The sequence below is a fragment of the Rhinoderma darwinii genome, chromosome 5 (assembly GCF_050947455.1).
Source record: "Rhinoderma darwinii isolate aRhiDar2 chromosome 5, aRhiDar2.hap1, whole genome shotgun sequence".
Lineage (NCBI taxonomy): Eukaryota > Metazoa > Chordata > Amphibia > Anura > Rhinodermatidae > Rhinoderma > Rhinoderma darwinii.
This window is the reverse complement of record NC_134691.1, coordinates 84,333,955-84,354,093: the sequence shown is the minus strand read 5'-3', so window position 1 is coordinate 84,354,093 and position 20,139 is coordinate 84,333,955. Positions and strand designations below refer to the sequence as shown.

The 20,139-nt window shown below is 45.2% G+C and overlaps 1 protein-coding gene across 1 annotated transcript; it reads right to left on the bottom strand.

Annotated features, from left to right (window-relative positions):
- Positions 1–13,480: 13,480 nt before the first annotated feature.
- MOS (MOS proto-oncogene, serine/threonine kinase) lies at positions 13,481–19,632 on the bottom strand. Its single transcript, XM_075826223.1, has one exon. It carries the CDS (start codon positions 19,562–19,564, stop codon positions 18,461–18,463), a length of 1,104 nt encoding a protein of 367 aa, XP_075682338.1. The 5' UTR covers positions 19,565–19,632; the 3' UTR covers positions 13,481–18,460.
- Between the last annotated feature and the right edge of the window lie 507 nt (positions 19,633–20,139).

The window sequence follows — 20,139 nt, the reverse complement described above, 5'->3', positions numbered from 1 at the left end:
ATAAGGTCATTGAAGTCCTCAATCCTGTCTCCTTCCGGCTGGAGTTACCCCCATCTTTTCGTATACACGACGTGTTTCATGCCTCCCTCCTTAAACGCTGCTCCCCGTCCTTGGCTCCCTCGAGGAAACTTCCTGTTCTTGTTCTCACCCCTGAGGGGGTGGAATTCGAGGTGGCCAAGATTGTGGACAGCAAGATGGTCCAAGGCTCCCTCCAGTACCTGGTCCATTAGAGAGGATACGGTCCTGAGGAGAGGACTTGGGTACCCGCCCGGGATGTTCACGCTGGGGTATTGGTCAGGAAGTTCCACCTTCGTTTCCCCAGTAAACCAGGTCCACTTAGTAAGGGTCCGGTGGCCCCTCATAAAAGGGGGGGTACTGTAAAGGATCTGCCAGGCACAGCTTCGGGGTTAACTCCCATAGGGAATCGGTCTGCACCTGAATCTACGTCTCTGAGACTGACTCCATCTTCCACCACTCAGGATGGCAGGCTTAGGAGTGGGAGAGCCTATCGCAGCCTGGCCAGACGGAGCTAGCTCCCGCCCTCTGTCTATTTATACCTGCCTTTCCTGTTCCTCCTTTGCTTGTGATTCTTTCCGTGTGGTTTCCTGGCCCAGCTACAGCTCCTAACTATTTGATCCTGCTCCATACTGACCCTGGCTTACTGACTACTCTCCTGCTCTGCGTTTGGTACCTCGTGCTCTCCTGGTTTGACTTGGCTCGTTCACCACTCTGGTTGCTCACGGTGTTGCCGTGGGCAACTGCCCCTTTCCCTTTGCTTTGTATTCCCTTGTATGTTTGTCTCGTGCACTTACTGAGCGTAGGGACCGCCGCCCAGTTGTACCCCGTCACCTAGGGCGGGTCGTTGCAAGTAGGCAGGGACAGAGTGGCGGGTAGATTAGGGCTCACTTGTTCGTTTCCCTACCCCCGTCGTTACAGCTATGATTAAGTTATGCTCCAACTGTTAATGCGCCTCCTTTATGCATTGGACGATTTATTAGCTTACATGCACCACATTTTAACATTTAGGTGGAATACATCTGTGTAGCACCCTGGAATTATTTGCGCTTTAAAATAAAGAATAACAAAGAAATGCTCTTTAACCTCTTAGCGACCAGCCTATTTTAGGCCTTAATGACCATGCAATTTTTTAAGGTTTTGAATTGTCGCATTCAAAGAGCTAGAACTTTTTTATTTTTTTTTGTCGACATAGCTGTATAACGACTTTTTTTTTTGCAGGACAAGTTGTATTTTTAACCCCTTCCCGACATTTGTCGTAGGTATACGTCATGGAAAGCCAGTGCTTCCCGCAAAATGATGTATACTTACGACAAACGGATGGCACCGGCTCAGAAGCTGAGTTGGTGCCATCATCCCCGGATGTAAGCTGTATTTTACAGCTGAGACCCTGCTGTAATTGCGGGGACCAAAGTTAGCTTCGATCCCCACCATTAACCCCTTAAATGTAGCTGTCAAAAGCGATCACTGCATTTAAGTTGTTTGCAGCTCATTGGTACCCCAGCAATGAAATTGCCGGGGTGTCGGGGGCTGCAAGTGGCCTCCCGGTCTGCCTAGTATGGAAAACTTCCAGCCCCTGCTGGGATGCGGGGCCCAAAAGGCTAGCGTAGCCGTCAGCAGGATGGCGCCGGCTCAGGAGATGATCCGGCGTCATCAGCGGTGGATGTCAGCTGTATATTACAACTGACATCCGCCTGTAACGGCAGGAACCAGAGCTAGCTCCGATCCCTGCCATTAACCCCTTATGTGCAGCGATCGAAAGCGATTGCTGCATCTTTGTGGTTGACAGCAGCTCTGCCCTGCAATCGCAGGGGTGCCTACTGCTACTATGGAAACAGGACACCTAACAATGGCCTCCTGCTCTGCCATTATGGAAGCCAATTATGCCCTGCCCAGAGGTAAAGCCTAATCGGCTTGCTGTCAGTGAATGACTGACAGATCTAATACATTGCACTACATAGGTAGTGCAATGTATTACAAAAAACAATCTGACAGTTTGACCTTCAAGCCCCCTAGTGGGACTAAAGAAAAGTGAAAAAAAAAACTAGTAAGAAAATAAAACACAATCGCCCTTTTTCCCTTATCAAGCCCCTTATTATTGAAAAAAAGAAATAAACAATACATATTTGGTATCACCGCGACTGCAACGGCCTTAAAAAACCGCTGTAAAAAACAATGCCAGAAATTCTGTTTCTTGGTCACTTTGCCCTACAAAAATTGAAATTAAAAAAAAAGAATTATCAAAAACTTTGATGTATCTAAAAATGGTACATATAAAAACTATAGATCGTCTCGCAAAAAACAAGCCCTCATACAGCTCCTGAGCCGAAAAAATTTAAAAGTTATGGTTCTCACAACATGGTGATTTTATTGTGCAAAAAGTTGTAAAGCAAAAAGTGCTACAAATTAGGTATCACCGGAATCGTACTGACCCACAGAATAGAGTCAACATGTAATTTATAACGCATGGTGAACGCTGTATACAAAAACCCTAAAAAAACTATGCCACAATTGGTGTTTTTTTGTCACCTTACCTCCGAAAAAATAGGATAAGAAGTGATCAAAAAGTCGCATGTACGCCATAATGGTACCAATAATAACTACAGCTCGTCCTGCAAAAAAAAAAAAAAAGCCCTCATACCACTATGTATATGAAAAAATAAAATTAGTTAAGGTTACAATAAGTCAGGAAATAAAAATATGCGGTTTTGCACGCACGAGGGGAACATTTTCTTCTGTTTCAAGACGCGATTTATCGAGGCCCTAAAATTAGGGAACAAGGAAGGGTAGTGCCCAAACATATCTGCTGGAAGAGAGGGTGCCCGCAATATACCAGGACAATACTTCCCAGCGAAAAATTTACTAAACTGCAAAGGTGCAGAGTGTGGACCAAAACGGGAATAAGTAAGGACCATTTATCAGTGCGACACCGGCCGGTGCAGAAAGGATTGTGTCACAGCGTAACACATATCTATGGATTATTTTATTGTTTACCCCATTATTATACCCCTTGACTATGCCCCTGATGTACTCTGCCCAGCTTACATGTATCCCCACATTATAAACTGAAATACCAGTAAAACTCCAAACAAAACTACTACCAAGCAAAATCTACGCTTCAAAAGCCAAATGGCGCTCCCTCCCTTCTGAGACCTACAGTGTGCCCAAACAGCAGTTTACTTCCACATATATGGCACCGCCATACCCGGGAGAACCCTTTTAACAATTTTTGGGGTGTGTGTCTCCAGTGAAATAAGCTGGGCACGACATATTTCCCACTGCAATGGCATATCTGGGGAAAAATGTACATTTTTACTTTGCACCATCCGCAGCGCAATCAATTATGGAAAAGACATGTGGGTTGAAAATGCTCACTATACCCCTTAATAAATGCCTTGAGGAGTGTAGTTTCCAAAATGGGGTCACGTCTCAGGGGTTTATTTTATTTTTTCACATCAGAGCCTCTGCAATTGTGAACCAATACTTTGTAAGTTGCCAAATTAGGCCTCAATTTTGCATGGTACTCTTTCACTCCTGAGCCCTGTCAAATGTCCAGGCAAAAGAATAAAGCCCCATGTAGGGTGATTCTAAAACCAGAAGCATAATAATTAGAGAGTTGCCTTGTTATGGTGGCACAAGCTCGGCACCACATATTGGCATATTTATGGGAAAATAAAAAAAATCACATTTTCACTCTGCAGAAATTAGTGTGCACTCGATGTTGCAAACACCTGTGGGGTTGACATGCTCACTACACCCCTAGGTGAATACCTTGAAGGGTGTAGTTTCCAAAATATGGTCACTCCTGGGGTGTTTCCACCATTTTGGTCCCACAGGTGCTTTGCAAATGCTACATAGCGACCAGAAACCAATCTAGCAAAATCTGCACTCCAAAAGCAAAATGGCGCTCCTTCCCTTCTGAGCCCTGCGCCTAAAAAGCCGTTTATGACCACATATGTGGTATTGCCGTACTCGGGAGAAATTGCTTTACAAATGTCGTACAGCTTTTTCTCCTTTAGTCCTTGTGGAAATGAGAAAAACAATTAGCTAAACCTACTATTTCTTTGAAAGAATGTAGATTTTCACTTTCATGGCCAACTTCCAATAATTTCTGCAATAAACCTGTAGGGTCAAAATGCTGACTATACCCCTAGATAATTTCCTTGAGGGGTGTAATTTCCCAAATGGGGCCACTTTTGGGAATTTTACTGTTTTTCCACTGCAAGAGCCCTTCAAACCCGACGTGGTGCCTAAAATATATTCTAATAAAAAGGAGGTCTAAAATCCACTAGGTTTTCCTTTGCTTCTGAGGCCGGTGTTTCAGTCCATAAGCACACTAGGACCACATGTGGGATATTACTAAAAACTGCAGAATCTGTGCAATAAATATCGAGTTGCGTTTCTCTGGTAAAACCTTCTGTGTTACAAAAAAAAATTGATTAAAAATGAATTTCTGAAAAAAGTTTCACCTCTACCTTGCTTTAATTCCTGTGAAACGTCTAAAGGGTTAAAGGAACATTCTAAATGCTGTTTTGAATACTTTGAGGGGTGAAGTTTTTAAAATGGGGTGACTTATTGGTGGTTTCTAATATATAAGGCCCTAAAAGCCACTTCACATCTGACCTGGTCCCTGAAAAAAATAGCCTTTTGAAATTTTCTTGAAAATGTGAGAAATTGATGCTAAAGTTCTAAGCCTTGTAACGTCCTAGAAAAATAAAAGGATGTTTAAAAATGATGCCAATCTAAAAGTAGACATACGGGGGATGTTAATTAGCAACAATTTTGTGTGATATAACTGCCTAACTTTCAAGCAGATACTTTTAAAGTTAGAAAAATGCTAATTTTTCACAATTAAATACTAAATGTAGTAGAGCAAATTTTGGCAGTAACATAAAGTCCAATGTGTCACGTGAAAACAATCTCAGAATCGCTTGGATAGGTAAAAGTATTCCGAAGTTATTACCACATAAATTTAAACATGTCAGATTTGAAAAATGAGGCGCTATCAGGAAGGTCAAAAGTGGCCAAAGCAGGAAGGGGTTAATAGCACCATTTTGGGGTACATAAAAAAAAAAAATTGAGGGGCGGCGGGGGGAAGGAGGAAATACCCCCCAGCAATTTTGCATCTTAATTTCATGCCGTTTACCGTGTCTTATAAATAACTTTATTCAGCGGGTCGTTACGATTGTGGCGATACTAAATTTATATAATTGTTTTATGCTTTACTACTTTTACACAGTAGAAACTTTTTTTTTCAAAATTATATGTTTTTGCGTCTCCATATATGAAGAGCCATAGCTTTTTTATTTTTCTGCTGACATAGCTGTATGAGGGCTTTTTTTGCAGGACGACTTGTAGTTTTTAGGGTATGTTCACACGGCAGCCTCCGTTACGGCTGAAATTACGGAGCTGTTTTCAAGAGAAAACAGCACCGTAATTTCAGCCGTAATGGCATGTGCAGGCGTCTTTCGCTGCGTCCATTACGGACGTAATTGGAGCTGTTTTTCCATGGAGTCCATGGAAAACGGCTCCATTAACGTCTGAAGAAGTGACAGGCACTTATTTGACGCGGGCGTCTTTTTTACGCGCCACCTTTTGACAGCGGCGCGTAAAAAAAATGACCGTCGGCATAGAATATCGTAAGACCCATTCTAATGAATGGGCAGATGTTTGCCGACGCTTATGAGACGCATTTTCGGACATAATTCGGGGCTAAAACGCCAGAATTACGTCCGTAAATAGTGTGTGTGAACCCAGCCTAAGTGTTAGGCTGTGTTCACACGAGCACATTAACGTCCGTAGTTATGTACGACGCTAGGAGTCCCTGCCTCTCCGTGGAACTACTGTCCCGTACTGAAAACATGATTACAGTACGGGACAGTTGTCCTGCAGAGAGGCAGGGACTCCTAGCATCGTACATAACTATGATGCTAGGAGCCCGGCTCCCTGCACTGAATTCGGTCCGGGACTTCCGGCCGAAATACGTCCGTCCATTACGAACGTTAATGTGCTCGTGTGAACCCAGCCTTACTATTTTGGAGTACATATGTAAAGGATCTGCCAGGCACAGCTTCGGGGTTAACTCCCTTAATTAATCAGTCTGCACCTGAATCTACATCCCTGAGACTGACTCCAGCTTCCACCACTCAGGCTGGCAGGCTTAGGAGTGGGAGAGCCTATCGCAGCCTGGCCAGACTCAGCTAGCTCCCGCCCTCTGTCTATTTATACCTGCATTTCCTGTTCCTCCTTGCTTGTTATTCTTTTTCGTGTGGTTTCCTGGCCCAGCTACAGCTCCTTCTATTTTGTTCCTGCTCCATACTGACCCTGGCTTACTGACTACTCTTCTGCTCTTCGTTTGGTACCTCGCACACTCCTGGCTTGACTCGGCTCGTTCACCACTCTGGTTGCTCACGGTGTTGCCGTGGGCAACTGCCCCTTTCCCTTGCTTGTATTCCCTTGTATGTTTGTCGTGCACTTACTGAGTGCAGGGACCGCCGCCCAGTTGTACCCCGTCGCCTAGAGCGGGTCGTTGCAAGTAGGCAGGGACAGAGTGTCGGGTAGATTAGGGCTCACTTGTCCGTTTCCCTACCCCCCGGTCATTACAACATACAGGCTTTTTGAAGGCAGGATGAACAGAAACAGCGATTCTGCCATTGTTTTATATTTAAATCTTTACGGCGTTCACCGCACTGGTTAAATAATGTAATAGTATTATAGTTGGGGTCGTTATGTACGCGCAGATACCAAAAGGTGTGTAACTTTTTTCATAATAAAGCATTTTGTAACGGGAAAAAGTGGGTTTTATATTTTCTTTTACTTGAGATTCTTATTTATTCTAAAAACGTTATTAAAATTTTTTTTTTAGCCCCACTAGGGGACTTTACTATGCAATCATTTGATCGCTTTTAGGGCGGATTTACACGAATGTGATTTACGTCCGTGCAACCCGCGTGATTTTCACGCGGGTCGCACGGACCTATGCAAGTCTATGGGGCAGTGCAGACTGTCCGTGATTTTTGCGCAGCGCGAGTCTGCTGCGTAAAACTCACGACAGGTTCTATATTTCTGCATTTTTCGCGCATCACGCACCCATTGAAGTCAATGGGTGCGTGAAAATCACGCGCGCCACACGGAAGCACTTCCGTGGGACGCGCGTTATTCGTGCAACATCAGTAAAAAAATGAATGTAAACAGAAGAGCACCACGTGCTTTTCTGTTTACAAACATCCAAACGGAGTGTCATAATGATGGCGGCTGCGTGAAAAGCACGCAGCCGCGCACCATATGAACATGACACACAGAGCTGTTAAGTGCCTTTTGCGCACGCAAAATGCCGCATTTTTTGCGTGCGCAAAACGCACACGCTCGTGTAAATTCGCCCTTAGGGTATGTACACACACAAAATAAAAAATGTCTGAAAATACGGAGCGGTTATCAAGGGAATACAGCTCCTGATTTTCAGACATCTTTTAATCAAACTCACGTTTTTCACGGCCGTTTTTGGAGCTGTTTTTCTATAGAGCCTTTGAAAAATGGCTCCAAAAACGGCTGAAGTGACAGGCACTTTTTTCGCGGCAGTTTTTTTACGCGGCCATTTTGAAAAACAGTCACGTAAACAACGCCCCGTCGGAACAGAACGCCGTTTTTCCCATTGAAATCAATGGGCAGAAGTTTGGAGGCGTTCTGCTTCCGAGTTTTCATCAATTTTTTCGGGACGTTTACGGACTGAAAAACATCTGCAAACACTCAGTGTGAACATACCCTTATAATACACTGCAATACTTCTGTATTACAGTGTATTATTGCCTGTCAGTATAAAACGGACTGGCATCTGTTCAGCAGGCGTTCAATAAAGGCACACCTGGGGTCCTCTGTTAGGCCCCCTGGCAGCCATAAAAGCCATCGGCACCCCACGATCGCATCACAGGTGTGACAATGGAAAAAGAGGGATCACCCCCCCCCTCTAAAACTACTGAGATAATAATAATAATCTTTATTTATATAGCGCCAACATATTACGCAGCACTTTACAATTTAGAGGGGACATGAAACAAACAATATCAGACATTACATAGTGACAAAGTTCATTTACAATTCAAACCTGGGGAGTGAGGACCCTGCTCGCAAGAGTTTACAATCTATGAGGACATAAGGGAGACACAAAGTGTAATAGTGTTTGTTCTGTACAATGGTCCGGCCATTTTTATACACATGCGGTGGTGACATAAAGCTGCATGAGCCGGTCACCAGCCAGTATCCGTGTATGACGGACATGAAGAGAAGGAGTGTGAGGGAATCTTATTCTGATGACTAATCTAAAAGGAGGGCCATGGAAAGGAGTCAGATTAGGGAATGTTATAGGCCTGTCTAAATAGATGTGTTTTCAGGGCACGTTTAAAACTGTGGATATTGGGAACTAATCGGATTGTCTGGGGTAGCGCATTCCAGAGGACGGGTGCAGCACGAGAGAAATCCTGGAGACGGGAGTGGGAGGTTCAGATTATGGAGGATTTTAATCTAAGGTCGTTGGCAGAACGTAGAGCCCGAGTAGGGTGGTAGACAGAGATGAGGGAGGAGATGTAAGGAGGTGCAGTACTGTGGAGAGCTTTGTGGGTGAGAGTAATAAGTTTGAATTTTATTCGGAAGGGGATGGGCAACCAGTGCAGTGACTGCCACAGATTAGAGGCGTTGGTGTAGCGGTTGGTCATAAAGATGAGCCTGGCTGCTGCATTGAGGATAGATTGGAGAGGGGAGAGTTTGGTGAGGGGAAGACCGACTAGTAATGAGTTACAGTAGTCAAGACGAGAGTGAATCAGAGCAACAATGAGAGTTTTGGCGGTTTCCTCCGTAAGAAAAGAGCGGATTCTGGAGATGTTTTTGAGGTGAAAATGACAGGAGCGTGAAAGTGATTGTATGTGAGGAGTAAAGGAAAGATCTGAGTCAAAAATAACCCCGAGACAGCGGGCGTGCTGCTTAGGAGTGATGATAGTGCCACACACTGAGATGGAGACATCAGGTTTTGGGAGGTTAGTAGATGGTGGGAACACAAGGAGCTCAGTTTTAGAGAGATTCAGTTTCAGATTGAGAGAGGACATGATGTTAGAGACAGCGGACAGACAATCACTGGTGTTCTGTATTAGAGCAGGGGTGATGTCACGGGAAGAGGTATATAATTGGGTGTCATCAGCGTAGAGATGGTACTGGAAGCCAAATCTGCTGATGGTTTGTCCAATAGGAGCTGTGTAGAGAGAAAAGAGCAGCGGACCTAGGACTGATCCCTGAGGAACCCCGATAGCAAGGGGAAGAGGAGAAGAAGTGGAACCAGCAAATGACACACTGAATGAGCGGTCAGAGAGATAGGAGGAAAACCAAGAGAGAGCCGCGTCCTGGAGGCCAATAGAGTGGAGCATGTTAAGTAGGAGTTTGTGGTCTACAGTGTCAAAGGCTGCAGAGAGATCCAAAAGAATAAGGAGAGAGGATTTACCGTCCGATTTAGCCACTGAGATGCAGCGGTCGCTATTTACCGCTGCATCTGAGGGGTTAAACTGGCAGGTGGATACGGATTTCATTCTTACCCACTCAAGCAGGTCTGTTGGGAGCTCAGCTACCTCTAGGGAGCTTTTACTGCTTCCGGTGGCGCGGCTTTATTTTGCTGCAGTGCCGTGAAAAGGCAGTTCGTGACCGACGTAAAAACACCAGCGGGTGGTCATTAACGGGCTAAATATTGGGTTATGCCCACCGCTAATTAAAGCAATTTATATTATAAATTGGACGTCACATATACAATTTAGCAGCACCTGAAGATGGGATTGAGGAACACTTGATACGATTTGCAAGCACTAGGGTAATACATTACGTCAAACTACGTGCTAGAATTTAGAATGGAAGTAAACAGAACTTGCATTCATTCATTTCATGGCACCAGCTAAATTGGGCAGTTGAGTTCAGGAAGTAGAAAACTTAAAAGGTATCGGGGGTCCGTAAACAACGTGCTTCCTCCAGAGAGAATAATGTTTCCTTAGGTCAAGACTAAGGTCAGTAAAAGGTCACTATAAGGAAGCATGCATTGGGCGGTCTCAGTCAGAAATGCCAACTTCAGGAACTTTATACGATATACACAACTAGTCAGACTGACGACTGTAAGAGCCAGAACTAGAAACTGGACCAAGATAAAAAAATAAATACGACTTCATGCTGTAGGTCTCTCTTGTATTATACAATGAATGTTTCCATCTAACACCATAACTCACCTCAGTAAACGCGATATGTTCCCAGGGCCTCTATGATCCCTTAGAATATATAATTGATACCACATTTTTTGGAAGAATTACACCGTAAGTGCCTAGAGGGCATCTAGCATTGGTGAAGGATACCAGGAAGGGCTAATAGTGCATGAGGTTATGCGGATATTTTAAAAGCTGGAATAGATTATCACATAGCATCGAGGTCCCATAATTATTATTTTGTCTGTAGGTTTGACTTACTAAGCGTATTGCTATACTTTTCTTCATGTCCATACAACTGCATTACAACGGTTTTAGTATTTTTACATTGAGTTATCAGCTATTTGAATAATAAGTGGAACTTGCTTTCTTGGAGTGCATGACCCTAGGTCACTTTGAGGTCATTCTTTCATTTCTTTTCCATTGTGCAAGCTTTGATCACTGCTAAACTGTTTGGACATCTCTCTTTATGACCACCTTGCATTTCTCCATAAAACAGATCTCTACCATGTGTCAACTGTCCATCACCTTCTTGTGAACTCCTGTCCTAGAATCGAACAAAAGCTCTCCTCATAATAAAAAGGACAACCTTTATTTAGATCACCATCATCAAAATATACTAGTGTGTCATCTTAGGCCTCATGCACGCAACCGTGCATTTGCAGCCGTATACTATCCGCAATTGCAGATAGTATATAACACATGCTAACCTATGGGACAATGCTCACGACCATAGTCCAGGCTCATTGAAATGAATGCACTTTGTGTGTGCCCGGTCAGTGATTGCGGACAGCACCCGGATGACATTCCTCCCGTCCGTGCAGTAGTCACGGACCATGGACACAGGAGGCCTAATTGTTTAATGAAACATGACAAGCGATCACATGGGCACTTTACCGTGAGTTAAAATGTGAAAAAAAGTCAGTAACCAGAACAGAATAAAATATATTTTATAGATTTTAGTTAATAAAGTGTAAGTCTTAAGACACAATACAGGAGGTATCCCCACAACCTGTACAATAAAAAGCATAATTTGTAATAAACTTAATTAAAAAAAAAAAGTCATTGGAATGAAATTTTCTTCACATTGTTTCCTAAATATTAAGATATTACATATGTAACAAAAAAATGGAACCTATAAAGTACAACTCTGCTTGCAAAAAAAAAGGCCTCATACAACTGTCGATCAAAAAAGAAACAAAAAAAAAAAAAACACTTTACAACCGCCAGAATGCAAACCGAAAAAAATTTGTCCTTAAAGGGTTAGTGTATTTGGAAAATCAATTCCATATTACATGGCATAAAAAACGGATTCATAAATACGATACTTCTAGACTGCTTTAATTCTAAGGGTTTTCTGATCTACACTTTTCTGCAACTCCCATTCAATTTTATGAGAGCTACGGATACCGCGTACTGCAGCGTACAGATACAAAGCCCATAAATATTAAGCTGTTGTACCAGCACAGAAACCCGCAACAAAACCCATGTGTTAGGCTTTGTTCACATCTGCATCAGGGCTCCGTTCTGACATTCCGTCTGTTGCAGTGCAAATGGTTTCAGTTTTCTCCGTTGTGCAAGGGTTCTGTTGTTGACGGAATACCGTAGTCGACTACGCTATTCATTCCATCAAAGCGACATGACTCTTGCACAAGGGAAACAAAAACCATTTGCACCGGATCAGTCACCATTGAAATCAATGGTAATGCAAACGGAAACCTATGGCTTTCATTTGAGCTTTCGGTCAGAATGGAACCCTGACTGCAACAGACGTAATGTCAGAACGGAGCCTTGACGCAGATGTGAACGAAGCCTAACAAAACCTACAGCAGATCTTTTAAGGGAATAAGGTTTGTTAAACACCACTTACATTGTACCGTACTTTCAGTGGCGTAACTACCGCCGTAGCAGCAGTAGCGGCTGCTACGGGGCCCGCGGCATGAGGGGGCACGGGCCCCCACCATGGCCGCAGGCTCCGCTAGCAGCCACTATGGCTGCTACAGCAGGACGCTACTGAACAGTACGGCAGAGCAGGGAGGAATCTCCCCGCTCTGCCATTAAACAAAAGACATATCCCCTATCCACAGGATAGGGGATACATGTGTGATAGCTGCCAGCAATAGGGAGAACGGGGGACTGAAAGTCCCCTGAAGTTCTCCATCACAAACCTCAGACTTCCGGGGTCTGTGTCGGCAGCTCCGGAGAAATGAATGGAGCGCCGGTCCCGCTTGTGCGCATGCGTGACCAGCGCTCCTTTCATTTTTAGTGAGCTGCCGACACAGACGCCGGAAGTCAGAGGTTAGTCATGGAGAACTTGGGGGACTTTAAGTCCCCCGTTCTCCCTATCGCTGCCAGCGATCACACATGTATCCCCTATCCTGTGGATACATGTCTTTTATTAGGACACACTGTAGGTCGCATTTTTTTTGGGGGGGGGGGGGACGGGACGACGACGCTGTATGGCGTTCCCCACAGGGGGGGGACGACGCTGTATGGCGTTCCCCACAGGGGGGGGGGGGGGGACGGGACGACGGCGGACGCTGTATGGCATTCCCCACAGGGTGGGGGGGAGACGACGACGACGCTGTATGGTGTTCCCCACAGGGGGGGGGGGGGGGACGGACGACGCTGTATGGCGTTCACTACAGGGGGGGGGGGACGGGACGACGCTGTATGGCGTTCCCTACAGGGGGGGGGGGGACGGGACGACAACGCTGTGTGGCGTTCCCTACAGCCCCCCCCCCCGTAGATAGCCCCATACAGCCCCCTCTGTAGATATCTACAGAGGGGGCTGTATGGCGCTATCTACAAAAGGGGGCTGTATGTAATTATCTACAGGGGGGCTGTATGGCGTTATCAAAAGGGGGGGTTTGTAAAGAAGGCACTATCTACAAGGGGGGGGGGGGTTTGTGTGACACCCAGGGGAGGGGGGGCCCCAGTCAAAAGTTTGCTATGGGGCCCAGTCTTTCCTAGTTACGCCCCTGCGTACTTTGTTGTAGAATTTCCATGTCGATTCAGCAATTAATACACGATTAGTAAACCCAGCCATAGAGGGACAATATAAAATACTTTTGATTGCAAGTTGAAAAAGGAGGTATTTAATTTCATTTTTTTTTTTACTTTATCTTCTATGCAGAATGAAAATGAGCCTTTAAAAAAAAAACAAAAAAAAAAAAACACAAGACAGAAATCGACAAAATCATTTATTATAAAAAGTATACGTATATAAAAGATTCCAACTTTTTGTTCACATTCAAATAAATTATTGCTGGTCGAGTCAATTACAAACATGGACACAAGGCTTTTTTTTGTTATTTTGTCTTTTATTTTTTTACATTCACATGATCGCAAAACTCACCATGTTTGGTTGCGAACAAACACCGTAAACACTTTAAGTGTCGCTTCATGATGTCCTAAAAATGAGCCATCACATAAGGAAAAATTCGGCTAATAGGATGAGCAGGCTCAAAGTTAAAATTCCCTGCGGCTGCTCTCCTTGATGTCATCAGCAGAACGCAGTATGTACATGTATTGTGTCAATAGATTGAAAAGAATGTGGTCATAATGTGCCTAAGGCCCTTAGGGTGGCACGTGAATACACTAAATGGTTAACCACAATTTTTTGCGGTTTTGAGATGTGGTTTCTGCCACTGGCAAGTACAGCTAAAGAACATTGTTTGTATGCGCTTCACCTGTACTTGCTGCACAGCCAATAACCGTATCGCAAAACCGTATCAATTCGCAGTAAAAAGTGTGTGGGGTTGCGGTGCGGCAACTACAGGCAGCTCAGCTGCATTATGTACGGTCACCCTTATAAAAACAGTATAGAAACCATATAAAAAGACACTTGTTTTGTTGATGGCACCAGGAAGAGCTGCTGTAGGTAATTTGGTTTACCTGCGCCAGCGCTCATCGAACCATTCCAGCTTCTAAAGGCAATCACACGTCACAATCAAATTGCAAAAAAATGCATTTGACCGTGACGCGAAAACCCAGCCTAAAAGTGAACACTTTAGTTAATAGGTGTACATTAAAGGATTATTAGAAACGCAATTTCCCACTATTGTAGTACACCTTATTGGCTAGCTGCGTAGATTACAGGTGCAAGATTTCAATACCACACAATGCTGAGACCTAAGCTTGCTGTGACCTACTCAGCCAGTAAAAAGAACGTATCACACAACCACAATTCTGGTCTATGGACGGCTGACCTAGTACAACACACTCCTACTCCCCTATATATAAGCAATAGTAGTCATCCTAAGCAGAATAAATAGAACTAATTCGATGTAATAGATTACTATAGTGTACTTTCAGGTCTCATACATACAAAATGCTAATAATTTATAAACCTGTAGCCTTTCCATTGACTAAACCACAAACATGGAATACAACTTCTAATTTCAACTCCTATAACAAACAGCCACAAGACACTTTTTTGTAAATACTGTAGAGTCCATCAAATGACAAACAAACATCTTAGGCGGAGTTCACACCTGCATTAGTAGGTTTCATTCTTCTGCACAGTCAGAGGAGCAGAACAAGGGAATAATGGAAGCAACGGTTCGGTTATACAACGGACACCGCCGGCGGAACCCACGGACTTTAATAGGTTCCGTTGGCGTGGCCGTGATTTTACCTAAAGACCATAGCGCAGCATGCTGCGCTATGGTCTCCGGTAATCTCGGCCAGATCTGCAACGGAGGCCTCCAACGCAGTTGTAAACGAGGCTTTAACTGAAAAAACAGGAAAGTCTTTTCACTTATGATGTCAGAACAGACCATACATTCAACCAAGATGTCTGCAATTAGAAGGCCGGTGCCATTTGGTGGGGTTGTTATCACCGTAAGACCGTTCATAGTGAGACAATGGTTTTATTAATAAACCTAAACTGAGAACGCAGCGTCCCAAGTGTAGGCCCAGTGTATTTAACATGTGCAGCCCCATGCCTTGTAAAAGACCAGATCTATGGGGAGTGTTCCTGTCCACACTTTTTCCAGGTTGAAGAAAAGTTTTCCTACTTCAATTCGATCTCATTTTTGTCAATGTCACACCTATTCCCTTACTACAATGGCCACTAACTATTAAAATGTTCAAAGTAAACTATCCATAAAGACCGGACATTAGCATTTAGTTACCAAAAGTGATCACACTGTGAAGGCCGCACTTGGACAGAGGTTATGGCGACCGATAAGGAACAACTTAAAGGGGTTTTCCAGCTTCTGACAACTGATGACCTATCCACCGGATAGGTCATCGGTACATTATCTGTGGGGTCTGACACCCGGGTCCCTCACAGATCAGCTGGTCCATTGCCTCAGTGCACCGGACGTACAAGCTGGAAGTAGTTAGCTCCGGCCACAGAATAGCAGCCGAGCTGCAGCTCTGCTCCTATTCAAGTGAATAGGTGCAGACCTGCAGCACGGCCCCTATGCAATGTACGGAGCTAACTACTTCCGGGCTCTGTACATAGCATTACGTGCCACAACATCCGGTGCTCGCAGGCCACCCGAGCGGCTTAACAGTGCTGGGTCTGGATGTCAGATCCGGTGGTTAGGTCATCAGTTGTCAGAAGGTGGAGAACCCCTTTAACTTGTTAACCATTGCGTAAACATATACTACAGCGCCAACAGTCACTATTTTTGAAAAGTTCTATTCTACTTGCATCCCTCATGGACATTAGATACAGCTATAGAGATCGACGTACTGATCCCTCATCCAGGAACAATACACAAACATCCCCCTCAGCAGCCAGTGTCGTCAAGATGAGGCCTGATGACCCAATATTAGTAACGTTTTTTGGGGAGGGGGGGGGGGGGGTAATTAAAGCATCCTTAGCCTCTTTGTACATGACAGGTGCCACTCGGGACGTTTTTCACGGACCCATTCACTTTAGTGGGTGAATTGGGTCAGTGAAAATGGACCCGACTCGCCGAGAAATGGAACATGTCCTACCTTTTCACGGGTCACAGCTGGGACTCTGGCGGCATACGGTCATAGAAACGGGTTTAGAAACCCATTAAAAAGGGACTGTCAATACTTTTTCCCATGTCACCAAAGGAGAGAGATTCACACTTCTATTTTTGATTCTGAAACAATGTCTCGAGGACGGATTATAGCTTGATGTTACATCTTGAATGGGTTGTCCAGTTTCAGCAAATATTTTTTCACGGTTTCAAGATCTCTGCTTGCTGTTATTCAGTAGGAAGATTCATGGTTTACTTCCAGTGGATACAATTCTGTACATGGTCATGTGATGGGGCACAGGTGCTGGGATAGTTAGAAGACACATCTGATACATACTGTAACGAGACGTGCGCCTGTGCCCCCATCACATGACCATGGACAGAATTTTATCCACTGGAAGTAAACAATGAATGTCCCTACTGAACAACAACAAGCAGAGATCTTGAAGCCGTGCAAAAAAAAATTAATTTGATGAAACTGGACAACCTGTTTAAAGAAGATGCAACATCAAACTATAATAGTATTCTCTCATTAGGTCGTTGTTTAACATTTAGAAATTGAAGTGTGAAAATCTGTTCACTTTGATCCTGATTTACATACATCATATCAACCATTACCGGCAGAGTAACCCTTTACATTTCTCCTACTTAATAAGAAGCAGAGATCTTGAAAACTGAGGCATACAGAAAGCACATTGAAAATGGCTATGAATTTTTATACAAAAAGTTACATTTGCTGAAAGTGGAATATTCCTTTAAGTCATCACTTTTTTGTAAATAAAGCATAATTATTATATTGGGTGTCAATCTCTTACCATTTTGAAGATCTCTATTCGCGGACATAAACAGGCATTTTCTACATTCACTAAACCCCATCTAAGCGCCTATTCACATCATCGTTCGGTGTCTGTTCATGGATTCCTTCAGACCTTTCTGTCGGAGGAACCCATCAATGGAAAGGCAAACGGAAACCATAGCTTCCGTTTGCATTACCATTGACTTCAATGATAATGCTTCTGTTGCGAACGGTTTCTGTTTGTCTCCGTTCCGTAAGGTTTCTGCTTTTTGGCGGAAACAGCGCTATTGATTCCGCCAAAACAACAAACTATTAGCAACGAAAGCATTACCATTAAAATCAATGGTAATGTAAACGGAAGCTATGGTTTCTGTTTGCCTTTCAATTGATGGGTTCCTCAAAATAAGAGGTCCGACAGAACCTAATGCTGATGTGAACACACCCTAAACATAGCCCTGCTCACACAGCTGAGGGTTTTGTTACAATATATCCGTCTAGAAAAACCTGAGTGTCAGCAGATTCGCTCCTTTCCTGGATTGATACATTGTAGCCAATCCTCAGCTGAATAAACAAGACTAGGGCAGAATGGTTGTAAAGGGCTTTTAGTTAGGAGGGCTGGGCCAAAACGGGTAACTAATTAAAAAAACAAAACACACCTGTCACTCCTATGGTACCTTGCCAGTCTGTGTTTATATTGAAGCAAAGACATGTGACCATTGCAGCCAATCGCTTTAGCAAACAGACTTGCAGGGGAACCAGTGGAGTGGTGGGCAATATTAGAGGGTGTGCCTTTTTGTTATAAGCAACTGCCCGAAAATTGCTGAACTTTAGATTACACAATTCATATTTATTTCATAGAAGACTGGACAACACCTTTATTTGTATACTGAACGTGGGAGTTCCCCTTTAACATCACGTGACAGTCGCCGATCAAACGAACATTGTATTTATCAGCACGATTTCCTTGACCTTGGGATATAGCATCCTGTGCACAGTTATTCAGACCACATTACTGAAACATGAAAACCATCTTGGAAAGTTCTAGCAGACATAAAAAAAAAAAAAAAACACACAAAACATAAAAAGTATCCAAACATGAGGTAACCAAGCCACTGTCTTATAGGTGACACCACAACTGTGAAGGACACTGATCACCATGATCGTGGACAGTCCAGGCTCCCCTGCTGGCCCAATAGTCACTCAGGTTATCACAAGTCAGGAATTAAAGGACCACTCACCCTATGGTCCCAACCTTAAGTAGAGAGTTACTAATAGGAGGTAACCAGAACTAAATCACAGGGGCAGTTCGATTTCTGGCCTTCATGAAGACTACTACAGTCAGCATCTCTCAGCCTGAGATGGATGAATAGATTGCAGTCAGCTACATTGAGAGAAGACATTAGGTGTAGTTTCCCTTTAAGAGACAACACGTGTATCAACCCTCACAGCGGTGTGTTGTGTCATGTGTAGGACGTGGCTACAGGCTGACGGGTACTACGCGCTAATCCAGGTTCCATGGAGCAGTCCCTTCCCGGCAGCACAGAGGACGTGGAGCAGTCCTCTGCGTCCAGTCTCTGCAGGATCTCTTCAGCGCTGGGCCTGTCCTCTGGCCGGGGTACCCAGCAGCTTTGCACTATGTCCCCGAGGGCCCTGCCGGCCTCAGTACCACTGAACACCTGTCCGATCTCCGGCCGCAGGTCATAGGCAACCACGGCATAGAGCACACACTGGCGGTCCCCGGTGTACGGCAGCTCCCGTGTCACCATCTGCCACACAGTCACAGCATACGAGTAGATGTCCGCCTTCACCGTGACGGGCTCCCCACGGAGCAGCTCAGGGGCCCGGTGGGTGTAGGTGCCCCCCAGGTGGCGGAGCTGGGTGCAGCACGGATCCTCACCATCCTCTCCGTCCCGCAGCCGTTGCGAGCAGCCGAAGTCCCCGATCTTGCAGAGGTCTCCAGGGGCGAGTAGCACGTTAGCTGGCTTTAGGTCCAGGTGCACCACTCCTCCCCGGTGCAGGAAGAACAGTCCGTCAGCGACGTGCCGGCCATAGCGCACACAGCAATCCTTCCCTAGCGCGGGGCCGCGGCCGTAGATGCGTTGGTGCAGGGTGCAGCTCCCAGCGTACTCCATGATAATAGTACCAGGGCTGCCCGGTTCCCCGGGGCAGCCGGCACTGGCGGCCAGGACGCGCACCACATGCGGGTGCCGGAGACAGGCTGCATTCAGCTCGGCCCAGAAGCTCTGCCGGGAGGCCAGGCGGTTCTTCGTGCAGCGCTTCACCTTCTTCAGCGCTACTGTTTGGCCGCGGTAAGTGGCCCGGTAGACGGCGCCGAAGCCCCCAGAACCCAGCGGCTCCAGAACTCGCACCTGATCCCAGTCAATGCTGCACCAGGCCAGGCGGGGGGGAAGCCGGGGAACAGTCAGGCGCGGCGAGCGGGCTGTGGTGAGAAAGGAGCCGGGCTTGCAGCGGCTGACCTCCAGAGGACTGCTGCAAGGGCGCAGGTCTATGGACGGTGACAGCTCGCGGGGCAGGAACCGCTCCACAGGTATGGGGGATGGCATGATGCGTCCAGGGTGTATCCAACGCACAGCGAGCTGCGCTACTAATACTACTTTCGGGGGAGGGGCTCTCACATCAATCCGTCCACACGTGGGTGCTGCGTCCACTGACAGCGCGCTATGTATCATTAATCCGCTACGTGATCCTGATCCTATAGGCGGCGAGAACTGCATCTGAGCTGCTCATTGGACAGTCCACAGTCACATAGTCCATTACCAGCGCAGGACTGTGGTCCTCATCAGTGTCTACATACATTGTCTGCCACATTCACTCAAGAGGAGCAAAAGATCATGAAACTCCAAAGATTCAGAGAAATATTTCATGGTGCAATGTGCTCTTCTTTTAAAGATAGGTTCAAAAGGAGAAAACAGTGGATTATGTGTATTATCATATCCCTGAAAAGATGGGCATTATAAAACACAGTGGGAAGTAGCCATATAGGACACGCTTGTAGGGTCACGTTCAGACATGGCAGATTTTCGGTGTGGATTCTGTACCGTAAATACTTAACAAATGGACAATACATAACAGATATTTCCTTTGCAGATTTGAGGGATGCTTTTTTTATGTTGCTGAT

What these genes read in the sequence shown, in the direction of transcription:
- MOS (XM_075826223.1), bottom strand. Translation starts at nt 19,564, where the DNA reads ATGCCATCCCCCATACCTGTGGAGCGGTTCCTGCCCCGCGAGCTGTCA.